We start from the raw sequence: 14,259 nt of genomic DNA, 5'->3' as shown, positions 1-14,259 counted from the left end.
TAACATTTGCAAAGAGTTGTGAGAACGTGCGAAAAGTCTTCTTCATAGATCTCTTAGCAAGGTAGAAGACGAACAGGCTTCCTGTAGACTGCTTCCTTTTCCTCGAACCAAGAGAGGTAGCAATATACGCCATCTTTATTTTATAGAAAGGGAAATAAACTTTAGTCTTTTTTCCCCTAAATATAAATTCTTTACAGAATTTAAGATAAAGGGCGTCAAAGAAAGAGAGGATAATACTTTATGCCTCATTTTGGCCTTAGAGAGGTTTGGATTCAAACAGAGGTCAACGTTCCTTCTCAATCAGCATTTTTGGTTTTTTGGAAGTTCTTTATTCCAAGGACAGTCTGAATATTGCTTTATCAGCATTCTATTATAAATGGACTTTAACAACCTCTCCACTCTGAGTCTGTCTGCGTGCAGACTGACCAGAAGTGGACATGAATGAGAGGATTTTTCAAGGTAAATGACAATATGTAGTCATGGACAAGATATAGAATTGCTGCAGATCGTGCTAGAGGGAATGAGGAAACTGTCCTCTTCCGATACCTCTGTGAACCACACAGCGGTTTTTTCTTCCCTTTCAGGGGGAAGAATCACCTTTGTATATATCTGCTATCAAAGAATGCAGTAAAAGGCTATACTCTGTCTCTATAAAGGGAATTGGAGATAGCAGAGGATTAAGATCTTCGGGATCTTATACGATACCTCAATATGACAAGAGTAGGATATCATGTACTTCTAATGGGATCTTTTTTGTGGCCACAGATTCTATGTTCCGACAAGATGGAACTGCTCCTCATCAAACTTCTTTGAGAAATTTTTATGAGGGAATTCTTTGCTTCTCTTGGTCCTAAACGATTAAGAAGACAAGTGAATTTTTTGAGCATTGGAATCTCGCATCAGATTCTATGGAGATTAGGCAATGGGTTCTTGCCAGCATAGTATGTCTGGTAGAAGAACTAAAACCCCCTATTCCTGATTCAATGTTTTCAGATAGAGGTTTCGTTGTCCAGGCAGGGTACTTACGTTTTCATCTACAGTAGAATGGTTCAAACGTTTGCCTACAGAGTCTTTGGAATGCGATGACGGCTCGAAATGCTTCCCAGAAGGTGTTTAGAGGGATACAATAAAGAGTTAGAAATCAGGAGTACTCCCAATTTCAGCTCGGAGTCTCCTTCGACTTCCAGGCTTCTTCCCTTCCTTCGGGCAAGGATAGGGAAGATTCTGCAACGAGAAACCCCTTCAACATGTAAGAAGAGATCTCGTGAGCAACGGAAGTATTCAAGAAGGACCCTCCTCGGAGGAAGACTCTTATCTCTCGTACGGTTAGATATCCTATCGTCTACTGGATGTAGCTGACTACAATCACCTCCCCTTGTCGGAAAGGCCAAAGCTCAAAGTGGAAGAACTTCTTCCACTCTTCTCCAGTCTCCTGATAAACTATTGTGTATGTTCAGGACTTTTGGACAATGTAGTGCCAACCAGGTGCCATATGCCAAAACAGGCGTAAAAAACGCCAGAGGCAAACAGTCCCAAGAACACTGTCATTGTCTGAGGAGAAAGAGCTGGCCTACAACCTGGCACAGATGTGCTAGAGGCGAACAAATTGGACAGATAAGAGTGTGTGTCCGATGTGGACATCGCCAGACATCCTCGAGACTCTACCAAGCTCGAAACTCCGGCAAGTGGGGAGGAGCCAGCCAGGCGCGAGGCGCCACCCAGGCGCAAGCCAGGCTCTAGGCTTCATCCAGAAAAGATCCATTTTAAAGGAAGCCCTGGTCTTCTTTGAAATAAGTGTGATCGCTAAAGCACTTCATGAATAACTTGATGATTCCCTCAAACAGCTGAGAATTAAAAGCGCTTGAAGTACGAGCTTTTAGGAATTCTTGTTCGTTCCATAACAATATGTCGTGAAGGACATATTAGCTGTAACTTATGGGAGATGCAACTCTGTGTTGACTTACCTTTGCACGAAGGAGGTCAATTTGACCTACGAGAGATCCTTCTCTCTTGGTTTTACGTGTCTACGGATACGTTGCTGGGATAGGGAGCCGACACTGATCCTTAACTAAGTGAGTTAATTTTTATGTTAACATAGTGTTTTTTCTTTGGTTTGTTTGAAAGGAGTTTGGGGATAGCTCTTTTCAAACTAAGCACAAACCCTCGTGTTAGGATCAGGTGATCGGGATCGGTGTTGTGCTCCTTAATTATGCCCCTAGGCATAGGTGTATTGTCATGTAAGTGGATAAGACCCCATTGACAAATGACCATTAGATTCTGTCGAGTAAGTGGATAAGACCCCATTGACAGATCTACAAGAACTCTTAGCCATAGGTCACATCCTTGCTGAGGCTCTTGAGACGAAGCAGACTACTAGCAATAGCTAGGAAGTCGACCCTTCGTCTAAACACATAGGAACCAAGGTTTTATTTATTTCAATTACCTACAACGTATGTTTTTGTTTTTTACCTGTCTAATCAGTAATTAAGCTGTCCTCTTACCCTCCGCCAAAGGTGCCAATCAGCTAAGTATATATCTGACAGGGAAGTTGAATGTATGAAAATGATATTGTTATTGTACAATAAAGTTTCATACATACTTACCTGGCAGATATATACAATTGAATGGCCCACCCAGCCTCCCCTCAGGAGACAGGTGGAAGAGAAAATCTAGTTCTAGAAGGTAATGGTTCCTATTCCTGCCACCCAGCGGCGGGACGGTAGATCACCTGACCTACCTTACCTGTAGCGTGTGCCGCGAAATTCGAATTTCTATCGGGGACGACGGAGTCTATAGCTAAGTATATATCTGCCAGGTAAGTAAGTATGAAACTTTATTGTACAATAACAATATCATTTTTGTACATGAACTTCCCTGCCAGATATATACTTAGCTTAGGTCTCTGACGTCACGACAGAAAATTCAAAACTCGCGGCACACGCTACAGGTAGGTCAGGTGATCTACCTTACCCGCCGCTGGGTGGCGGGTGTAAGAACCAGTCCCCCTTTCTTGTCAGATTATTTTCTGTCGCCGGCTGGACAACACCTGTTGTTCAATCCTTACGATAGTTAAATTCTTTCTCGTTGCCGACGAATTGGATTTTGGTGAAGTACCCTTTGTTTGTTGGCTTGGCATACGCTTTTTGGATTGTTATTTGGATTTTTCTTTTGGCTTTTTCTTAGAATTAATAATCATGGATGATTCTGAAGTTAAGAAACCTAGTTTATTTAGGGTTTGTTCAGTGAAGGAATGTAAAGTTAGACTTCCTAAAGCTGCATTAGATCCTCACTCTGTATGTACGTCTTGTAGAGGGAATGAATGCTCTTTTATTAACCCTTGCAAAGAGTGTGAGAATTTGGATGAGGATGGTTGGAAGGCTCTTTCTTCGTATGTGAGAAAGTTAGAGGAAGGATATAGGGCGCGCAAGGCTTTCTTCAGGAGCTCTAGTAGACCGAGGGTGAGTGAGATTGACGCTGAGAACCCTGTAGTAGAAGTAGTTCCTTCTCCAGTTTCAGCCCCTGCGCCCAGCTTTGAACCCGAAGATTCATTTTCGGAAGTTCCTTCCGGGAGAGCCTCGATCAGGAGTAAGGAGAGCCTTGCTCGCTCTCGACAAGGTAAGAGTGATAGTGCAAGTGATCAGTGCAGTGCCCCTAGTGATGTGGAGGGTGCGTCTGACCGGCTCACTAACGCTTCCAGGCCTAGACCTCTTCCAGACTCCCAGACCCAGTGGAGGAGGAAAGTCGAAAGCCGCAGGAAGGTTAGGGAGAACCCCCACCGGTCAGGCGTCCCCTCGGCAGATCCTGTTGCTCGTTCCCAGGCTGCCTTGGATCGAACCAAGAAGGAGTTATTGCGCAAGTGCTTCTCGTCATCTTCGTCGCCTTCTCCTAAGCGTAGATGGAGCGCCTTGGAGTCGTCTCGCCCTCTCAAGAGGCCCTGGAAAGCTCCTTGCGCCCTTCCTTCCAGCCCCGAATCCTTCGCGGAAGAGCCAGAAGTGGAACGCAAGAGAGCCAAGAATTCTTCTGCTTACGCTTCTCCTGTTCGGTCTCGGACTTCGTTCTCCTGTAGAGGAATTTAAGAGATCTCCTGCGCGCATCCTGGCGGGTCTGCTAGCGCAGATTGCGGCTTTAGCTGATTCTATTGCCGGGACTTCTCATCGTCGGAAGGACGCCTCGCTTCCGGTGAAGAAGTCTAAGAACGTCCCTTCGGCTAGCTCTCCTCCGGCTAGAGAAGTTTTTGAGCCTCGTAGCAGGAAGTCTGAAAGTGCAGACTGAAGTTTCGGGATCAATCTCCGAGTAGGCTCTCCTCTCTTCCCAGCAAGAGTTTTGAGCATGTCAGGCGTAGGAGCCGGACAGGCTCTCTCCTCAGGATTTCCGCTCCTCTTCAGTTAGGGCGTCAAGAGCTTGACAGACGTCAAGAGCCTCGTTATCGTCAGGAGCGAAGGAAGGTTCTTCGCCTGGTTGCCGCTCTCCTTTTGACGGACGCTCGGAGCCTAGTTAGGCGCCAAGAGCCTAGTAGGCGCCAAGAGCCTTGTAGGCGCCAGTGGAAGCATTCATCTCCGTTGGTTCACTCCCGATTGGATAGGCTCTCAGAGCTTTGTAAGCGCAGGCCTTCGGACAGGGACTCCTCCGTGGATGTTTTCTCTCCCCGTGGCAGGCGTCAAGAGCCTGGTAGGGGTTTGGAGTCTGATAGGCACCAAGAGCCTGGCAGGCGTTTTGAGGAGGGCAGGCGCCAAGAGCCTAGCAGGCGCAGAGAGCCTGATAGGCGCTCTCCCTTGTCCAGGCGCTCTTCTGAGGAATTAGACTTTGTTTCCGACAGGCGAGCTTCCACTAGTAGGCGCTCTCCTAGCAGGCGCTCCCCTAGTAGGCGCTCTCCTAGTAGGCGCTCCCCAAGTAGGCGCTCCTAGTAGGCTCTCTCCAGGTAAGCGCTCTCCTAGTAGGCGCTCTCCAGGTAGGCGCTCTCCTGGTAGGCGTTCTCCTAGTAGGCGCTCTTTCGGTAGGCGCTCTCCTTTTAAGCGCTCTCCCAGTGGACATTCTCCCAGTAGGCACTCTCCGAACAGGCACTCTCCAAGGAATAGCTCTCCTCCTGGTAGTAGAGCTTCTAAACGTCATTCTTCTGAGGAATACCTTGGGGATTCTGAGGAAGATTTGCCCAAGGATGCTTCAGTTTCTTCATACAAGAGACTGACCGACCTCCTCTTGCAAGATTTTGGGGAGTCTCTTTCGGCCGTTGCTCCTCCGTCACCTCCGTCCTTATTTTCAACGACCAATACGTCTAAGAAGTCTTCAGTCGTTAAGATGAAACCGACAGTGTCGATGAAGAAGGCTCTTAAGAATTTTGACGACTGGTTGCTTTCGAAGGAAGAGAAAGGAAAGCAAGACCGTATTTTCTTTTCCCCCGTCCAAACTTACGGGTAAGATGGGGTTCTGGTACGAGTCAGGAGAGCCCTTGGGTCTGACTCTTCCCTCTTCAGCAGACTCGGACTTCTCTTCGTTGGTGGATTCCGCACGTCGCTCGGCGCTTAATTCTGCGAAGACGACGTGGGGTATGAGCGAGTTGGATCACCGTCTGAAGGGAATGTTCCGAGTCTTAGAGGTTTTTAACTTTCTTGACTGGACCCTTGGAGTCATGGCTAAGAGGACTCAAGAACAAGACACTCTTTCACCTGAAGACCTTCACGCAGTGCTGTCTTGTATGGACAAGGCAGTGAGAGACAGGTCCGGGGAGATTGCTTCCCTTTTTGGCGCAGGAGTAGTAAAGAAGAGGGCCGTTTTCTGCTCCTTTCTTACCAAGGCTGTCTCTCATGCACAGAGAGCTTCCTTGCTGTATTCCCAACTTTCTCCGCAACTCTTCCCGAAGAAGATAATTAATGACATCTCCAGCTCGTTGTCAGCAAAAGCGACGCAGGATATGCTGGCTTGCTCAGCTAGAATACCGAAACCTTCGTTCCAATAGAAAACGAAGAAGGAAACTCAGACTAGGCAAGAGCCCTTTCGAGGAGGTCCTTCGTCCCGCTCTTCTCCTCAGAGGTTCGAGACCACCCAGAAGAGGAAAGACCTTCTCTCGGTCTATTAGGGCCAAGAAGTAGCTCGCCTGTCCTCCAGACAACTGTAGGTGCCAGACTTCTGAACTTTGCGGATGTCTGGGCACGGAAGGGGGCGGACAACTGGTCCCTCGCTATCATCAAGAGGGGATACCTCATTCCCTTTATCTCGAGACCACCTTTGACCACCACTCCAAGGGAACTGGTGGCCAAATACAAAGACCCTCTAATGAATCAAGCCCTCGCTCTAACAGTAGAGCTGATGTTGGAGAAAGAGGCAATAGAGATGGTACAGGACCCTCTTTCCGCGGGTTTCTACAACCGTCTGTTCCTAGTTCCCAAGAACTCAGGAGGATGGAGGCCGGTTCTGGACATAAGCACCCTGAACGTCTTTGTGAAGAAGAGGAAGTTCGCTATGGAGACGACTTCATCAGTCTTAGCAGCTCTTCGTCCCGGGGACTGGATGGTGTCACTGGACCTTCAGGACGCTTACTTCCACGTGCCGATCCATCCTTCTTCACGCAAATTTCTAAGATTCATGTGGGGAGGGAACGTTTTTTCAGTTCAGGGCCCTATGCTTCGGCCTTTCCACAGCCCCCCAAGTCTTCACTGGGCTGATGAAGAACGTTGCTCAGTGGCTTCATCTCGAGGGAGTGAGGATTTCCCTCTACTTGGACGATTGGCTAATCAGGGCCAAGTCCAAGGAGAAATGTCTGGAGGACTTACGATTAACGCTGAATCTAGCAGCTTCTCTGGGTTTGCTAGTGAATTTCGAGAAGTCACAGCTAATCCCCAGTCAAGAGCGTATCTATCTGGGGATTCTTTGATGGCTTCTCAGGTTTTTTCGGGCGTTATCCTTCCCCAGAGAGGATAACCGAAGCTTGGAGAAGGTAAGCAAATCCTTTCTAGAGAAAGATGTATGCACAGCGAGGGAGTGGATGAGTCTGTTGGGGATGGAGCAATTTGTTTCTCTAGGGAGGTTGCACATCAGACCCCTACAGTTCTTCCTGACGAGGAACTGGAACCGAAGATCTCAAGGTCTAGACTTTGCGTTCAAGATCTCGCAAGAGATAAAGGAGGATCTACGTTGGTGGCTAGACCCTCTCCTGTTCAAGGAAGGCCTTTCATTGCAGGTTTGAAACCCCAGCCTAGTGTTATATGCGGACGCATCGGACATAGGTTGGGGAGCTACTCTCGGGTCGAGAGAAGTGTCAGGTACCTGGATGGGGATCAGGTGTCCTGGCACATCAACAAAAAAGAGCTAACAGCGATTTGGTTCGCTCTCAAAACCTTCGAACCCCTCGTAAAGGGAAAGTCAGTTCAGATCAACTCGGACAACACCACAGCCCTGGCTTACATTCGGAAACAGGGGGGGACTCACTCTTTCTCCCTGTACGAGACAGCGAGATCGCTCCTCCTGTGGTCGGAGGAAAGGAAGATAAGTCTTCTCACCAGGTTCGTACAGGGAGAAAGAAATGTCAGAGCGGATCTGCTAAGCAGAAGGAATCAAGTCCTTCCCTCAGAGTGGACTCTGCACTCGGACGTATGCCAGGAGCTGTGGAGGACGTGGGGCAGGCCCCATCTCGATCTTTTTGCGACCTCCAGGAATGCGAGGGATAGATCTATACTGCTCCCCTATTGCGGACCCAAGAGCAGTGGCAATAGATGCATTCCTGATGGATTGGAAAAACCTGGATCTTTACGCGTTCCCGCCTTTCAAGATTCTAGGGGAAACGCTAAGGAAGTTCGCAGCTTCAGAGGGAGCAAGGATGACTTTGATAGCTCCGTTCTGGCCCGCCCAGGACTGGTTCACAAGAGGTACTGAATGGCTGGTGATGTTCCAAGATCCCTACCACTAAGAGTCGATCTGCTCAAACAGCCCCACTTCGACAGGTTCACAAAAACCTCCCGCTCTCAGTCTGACTGGATTCAGACTATCAAGAGTCTCGTCAGAGCTAAGGGCTTTTCGGCAAAGTCTGCCAGGGCTATTGCCAATGCACGTAGACCTTCCACATCTAGAGTCTACCAGTCGAAGTGGGACATTTTTCGACGTTGGTGCAGGACTCATAAAGTTTCCTCCTCCAGTACCTCTGTGACTCAGATAGCAGATTTCCTTATCTTCCTGAGGGAAAAAATGCGGGTTAGTAGTCTCCACCATCAAGGGCTACAGGAGCATGCTTTCCTCAGTTTTTCGTCATAGAGGATTAAACATATCCGAAGACAAGGACCTCCATGACTTAATCAGATCGTTTGAGACGGTTAAAAGAACCTCCTACTTAGTTCCTAGCTGGAATCTAGACGTCGTGCTGCTCTTTCTGAGGTCCTCAAGATTTGAACCTCCCCATACAGCTTCATTCAGAGACCTTTCGATGAAGACACTTTTTCTCTGTGCGTTAGCTTCAGCGAAGAGAGTCAGCGAGCTGCAGGCTCTAGAAGGTGAGGTAGGTTTTCAAGGAGGATCCGCGTTTGCTCTTTTCTTCCGGCTTTCCTAGCCAAGAATGAAAACCCTTCTTCACCATGGCCCAGGAGCTTCGAAATTAAAAGCTTGTCCTCCTTAGTTGGGACAGAAGAGGAGAGATCTCTTTGCCCGGTGAGAAGCCTGAAATTTTATCTTCAAAGGAAGAGAAGACTTGCTGCTAATGAGAGCAATCTCTGGTGCTCTGTAAGGGACCCCAGTAGGCCCTTATCAAAAAATGCCCTCTCATTCTTTATCAGGAATGTTATTAGAGAAGCCCACACATCGTGCAGTCAGGAACAGTTTAGTCTTCTGAAAGTCAAGGCGCACGAAGTGAGGGCCATCGCGACGTCTTTGGCTTTCAAGAAGAATATGTCTTTACAAAACCTCATGAAGGCCACTTTTTGGAGGTGTGAATCAGTCTTCTCCAATCACTACCTAAAAGACGTATCGATTACGTATGAAAAGTGTTTTGGGCTAGGCCCTTATGTATCGGCGGATTCAGTGCTGGGGCAGGGAGCTGAAACACATCCTTTTTAATCCTTTTCCCTGTTAGTTTTTAATTTGGAGTTTTTGGTTGTACGAAGGAGGTTGCAGGAGGCAGCTCCTTCTTTCGTATACTAATATTAGTAATTGGTTAGGTGATCGGTTGTGCTTGAGTCTCCTTGCGGTTGGTAGTGATAGGCTCTGGCATGTAAGCGGGTTGATCCCCATTGACCAGACCCTGTTTGGATTCTGCCAAGTAAGTGGACTCAGTTCCCATTGGTAGACCCAAAGAGTTCTTCAGCTATAGGTCACGCCCTCGCTGAGACTCTTTAGGCAACGCAGACTAATAGACAGTAACTATGAAGTCTTCTGCCTAATTGAGGTAAGAACCAAGGGTTTATTTTTATTCCTTTTAACATGTGTTGTCCCCACTTTCTAGGTGAGTATGTGTCTCTTTCCCTCCACCAAGGGTGTCAATCAGCTAAGTATATATCTGGCAGGGAAGTTCATGTACAAAAATGATATTGTTAGTATACAATAAAGTTTTGTACATACTTACCTGGCAGATATATACGATTGATGGCCCGCCCAGCTCAGGAGACAGGTGGAAGAAAATAATCTGACAAGAAAGGGGGACTGGTTCTTACACCCGCCACCCAGCGGCGGGTAAGGTAGATCACCTGACCTACCTGTAGCGTGTGCTGCGAGTTTTGAATTTTCTGTCGTGACGTCAGAGACCTAAGCTAAGTATATATCTGCCAGGTAAGTATGTACAAAACTTTATTGTATACTAACAATATCATTTTTATTATAAAATTAAATTTTTATTATAAAATTGCATTCTTACCGAACAATTATTAATTTTGGTAAAGGGTATGGTATATGATTAACATATGTAAAATCTCCAAGCATCCATCTAAACAAGAAAGAGTCATTTATTTTTAATGAAAATGTTATTGTTGTTCAATAAACATTTCTTGGGTATTTACAGAGGCTTCAGAATCGGGTCTATGAAGAGCAACAGTGTTTTATGAGGTTTGCATATCAGGTGGCAAGATTACAGTTGAAATCATATAATGATGTTCCTGATGTCATTAATAGCTATATTAATGACTATGTGAAAGTAAGTACTGATAGTTTTATTTATCTTGTGTACCAACTTAGAAACTTTTTACTTTATATTTTCTAACTTGGAGACATTTTACTTCATGTCTTCTAATTTTATCTAACTAGTAGATTACAAGTTGTCGTTGATTGGCACTATAGAATTTAGTAAGATATCAATGCTGGTCCCGAATTCGAAATGGAGGGCAGGGAGACCAAGGGCTTGATCTCCAACTAAGAGTTAGAAAAACCACTGGGGATGCCAGTGAATTGGCAACACTGCTGTCCTTGGGTAATCTCCACTGTTCCTTACTCAGATTCTAGCCTGTATTAATTTGCTATTGATATAAAGTGAGAAATTGATCTTGAAATTAGTGTCTTTCAAGGAGTTACCAATCTCTTTGTACTACCCAACTGGACTTCTGAATATCAGCCTTGAAGACTAGTATTATTTAATGATCTTGGGATAGCACTTGGTGGTCTTTACACAGAGGTTTGAGAGATTCATGTGAAGACCATGCTTGATGAGAGGATTTTTTGAGGGAAGTTTAAGATTGGAATGCATGATGCAGATAAAATATTCTCATGGGGAGAAACAGACTCTGTAGGAAAAGTTGATAGGTAGTGCACGGGGGCAGCTTAATGTACGAGTTTAATTCTTTTTGTGATGGAGCTCGTAACTCAGTTTGTTCATAGATCAAATTTCCCCTGTTTAAAGTGAATGGAAATGTATTATTAATCCATTCCAGCCCCCCAAAAAACATACCAATTTTTTGTTACATATATCTGAATGTACTTTATCAATAACAAATACAGTGCCCCTCCTAGGTTCCAGAACCTACCACGGAAATGCAAAAGACCCCTCTGAAAGCAAACAAAAATATACCTCAGAGTATCATCCCATAACACCCTAATATTTTAAAGTCAAGTTGCAAAATTAACCCTTTAACGCCGATTGGACGTATTAAACGTCGACGAAAATTGTCTGTCGGGTGCCGATTGGACGTATGGTACGTCAACAAAAAAAAGTTTTTTCAAAAATTCACGGAAAAATAGTTATAGGCCTACTAGGCGAAAACTTTTGAATCACGTGCCTTGGGGGATGCTGGGAGCTCACGGATCAAGGCGTTGTTTTGTTTACAATCGTTACCCAGGCGTGCAAGCACGAATTTCTTTCTTCTCGCACTAAAAAGCATCAGCGACACATCTCAGAAATTATTTCATTACTTTGACATAATTTTTGCACCATTTTATATTAGCCGTTACATGGAGTATTACATATGAAAATGTGTGCAATTTCATGTAGAATACAACAAAAAACAACTCATGGTGTTAGCTTTTATCATTTTGAAATATTTTCATATAAATAACGATGTGCCATAATTTCAACCTTTGGTCATCTTTGACTCTACCAAAATGGTCGAAAAATGCAATTTTAAGCTAAAACTCTTATATTCTAGTAATATTCAATCATTTACCTTCATTTTGCAACAAATTGGAAGTCTCTAGTACAATATTTGATTTATGGTGAATTTATGAAAAAAAAAAATTTCCTTACGTCCGCGCGGTACTCTTCCGAAAAAAGGGATTTTGACGAAGGAAAAATCTATTTCTGGGCAAGGGCCCGTGTCGCCCAGTGAAATATCCTTTCAGTTCATATTTCTAAGGTAAATAATGGTAACATTACCAGAGAAAAATAAAAAGGGGATGTCAGAGCATTCTGACTCGCTCACCCTAAATAAAAGAGGGTGTCGGTATGGTACTGGGGCGAGTGAAACCACTACCACGGGCCTCTTGTCATTTAGATCTCTCCTCCACAAAATCCCCTTGCTAGAGAGAGCTGGTACACAGCCCGCGCCAGCAACTACTACTACTTGCTCACCCACGCCAACACCAGCGCCTCTAGCGGCCATCCTTGAAGTTAGAAGACCAAGCTTGGGCACAGGGGTGGGAAAGAAAAAAAAAGGGGGGAGGGTGGGATTTCACTGGGCGACATGGGCCCTTGCCCAGAAATAGATTTTTCCTTCATCAAAATCGTGAAATAGTACCAGAGAATTAGCACAAGCTTGGGGAAAAGGTAACAGTATAAGGTAATAAGAAAACACGTAAAAAACATAAGATGAGTATAATCTAGATTAAATATTACAAAGTTATCGTATAAATACTTAAACTAACTTATAGTAACTTATGTTAGCCTTAAAATAAGTAACAGGAATTAACAGTATACTTATGCTAACTTACAATAACTTAAAACTAGAATAATACATTATATACAGTTGCAAGTAACCCTAGCATAAAAATAAGGGAAAACATCTCGATATAGCCTTTTGGCAGCTAAGGCTCGAAATCAGGGTAGAGCCTGGTGGCAGGATCACAGGAAAAATGTTAGTGAGGCAGGTAGAAAGGAGATCTGGATCTATGACTAAAACTACTTAGGCAGTGTCAGGAGAAACTGTGTTTCCCACTGCCACTGCTGGAAATTTAAGAGATTCTAAGGATTTCAGGTAGTGACGTCTGAATACTGTCGGCGACTTCCAGCCCGTATACTTCTTTAGATCATCGAAATTCATGTGTTGGAAATAGTTAATTGAGGTGGCTACTGCCCTGATGTCGTGGGCTTTGGGGAATGAATCAGGGTTGGCTTGCTTGATAAAATATAGGATCTGTTGCCTAATTCCTTTTAAGGAAATAGTGCCACCTTTCTCTCTTATGAATAAGGGACCTGAGGACCTAGAAGATGTCCTGGACAGATAGGCTCGTAAGGTTGAGGGAGGATCTTCCAAGGAGCCCATCTCATTAAAGGATCCTCATTTTTGGCCAAAAAACTACGGTCTGGGGATAGAAGAACTTCTCCTGATGGAAGAAATTCGATATGGCCAGAGTCTCTACAGAGAGCCGACAGTTCAGATATCCTGGCTCCTGAAGCCAGGCTTAGCAGAAATAACGTTTTCCTTAGGAGTGGTATATAGCTACATGAATTGTTGTCAGTATCTGAAGCCAGTTTGAGAACATCATTTAAGAACCATGAAGCTGAGCTAGGTCTCTCTGATGGTCTGAGCCTAGCACAATCTTTAGGAATAGACAAAAAATAAGAGTCTGTTAAGTCTATCTTAAAGCCAAACTGGAACATTTCTTTAAGGCTGACTTACTGGTAGTAATAGTACTAGCTGCTAAACCTTTTTCAAATAAGGATCTGAAGAAGGAGATAGCCAGATTAGTAGTCATGGTTCGAGATTCTGTTTCCTTCAGGAAATTTGCTAGCTTTTTAACAGCTGCGTCATACTGACGTAAAGTTGATTCTCTTTTATCCGATTCTAAGAAAAGGATATTTTGAGGATCAATATTTGCATCTCTTTTAGCTGCGAACTTCATGAAGTCCATAAAGTTAGGGTTTTGAGAATTCCTGAGGAAGCGAACACAGTCCTCATCTGTACTGGTTGAGATAGCTTGGGATTGGGAATCCGTTGAGAATGGAGACCCAATTCCAGAAGAAGAGGGAACCAGTTGCTCTTGGGCCAATCCGGGGCTACTAGAGCAACTTGCCCTTTGAAAGACCTGAGTTTGTTCAGGACTTTCAATAGAAGATTCACTGGAGGAAAGATGTACTATATCTTCTTCCACTGATTCCAATCTATGGACATGGCGTCTGTGGCATAAGCCAGAGGGTCCAGGTTGGGGGCCACATAGCATGGGAGCTTGTGGTTCGATTGTGATGCGAAAAGATCCATCTGGAGGCCTGGGACCTTTTGGCATATCCACTGGAATGAGCGCCTGTCCAGAGACCACTCCGATTCTAGAGAAACAGAGCGAGACAGGGCATCTGCTATCACGTTCCTTACTCCTGCCAGGTGAGTGGAGGATAGATGCCATTTGTATTTGGCTGCTAGTGAGAAAATGGCTATCATGACGTGGTTCACATGACTTGATTTGGATCCTTCCCTGTTGATGCAGTGTACTACTACTGCACTGTCCAATACCAGCTTGATGTGGGATGTCTTGGCTGGTAGAAGCCTCTTCAATGTGAGGAATACTGCCATAGCTTCTAATACATTTATGTGAAGCTGGCAGAACTGAGGTGACCAAGTCCTTTGTACTTTCCTGAATTGGGAGTATCCTCCCCATCTGCTTAGAGAAGCATCCGTGTGGATAACCAACGCCGGAGGGGGAAATTGA

The 14,259-nt window shown here is 45.1% G+C and overlaps 1 protein-coding gene across 1 annotated transcript in view; it reads left to right on the top strand.

Moving 5' to 3' along the window:
• The first annotated feature begins 9,964 nt into the window (after positions 1-9,964).
• LOC135222065 (little elongation complex subunit 2-like) overlaps positions 9,965-14,259 on the top strand; it is a 211,647-nt gene continuing 207,352 nt past the window's right edge. Inside the window, exon 1 of the mRNA XM_064260216.1 lies at positions 9,965-10,105. Coding sequence (XP_064116286.1) covers positions 10,013-10,105 — 93 coding nt within the window. The 5' untranslated portion in view covers positions 9,965-10,012. The remainder of the gene's footprint in view (positions 10,106-14,259) is intronic.

Source organism: Macrobrachium nipponense, chromosome 3 (assembly GCF_015104395.2).
Source record: "Macrobrachium nipponense isolate FS-2020 chromosome 3, ASM1510439v2, whole genome shotgun sequence".
In the NCBI taxonomy this organism is placed as follows: Eukaryota; Metazoa; Arthropoda; class Malacostraca; order Decapoda; family Palaemonidae; genus Macrobrachium; species Macrobrachium nipponense.
The sequence above is the reverse complement of the archived record's forward strand: the minus strand, read 5'-3'. Positions and strand labels throughout refer to the sequence as shown.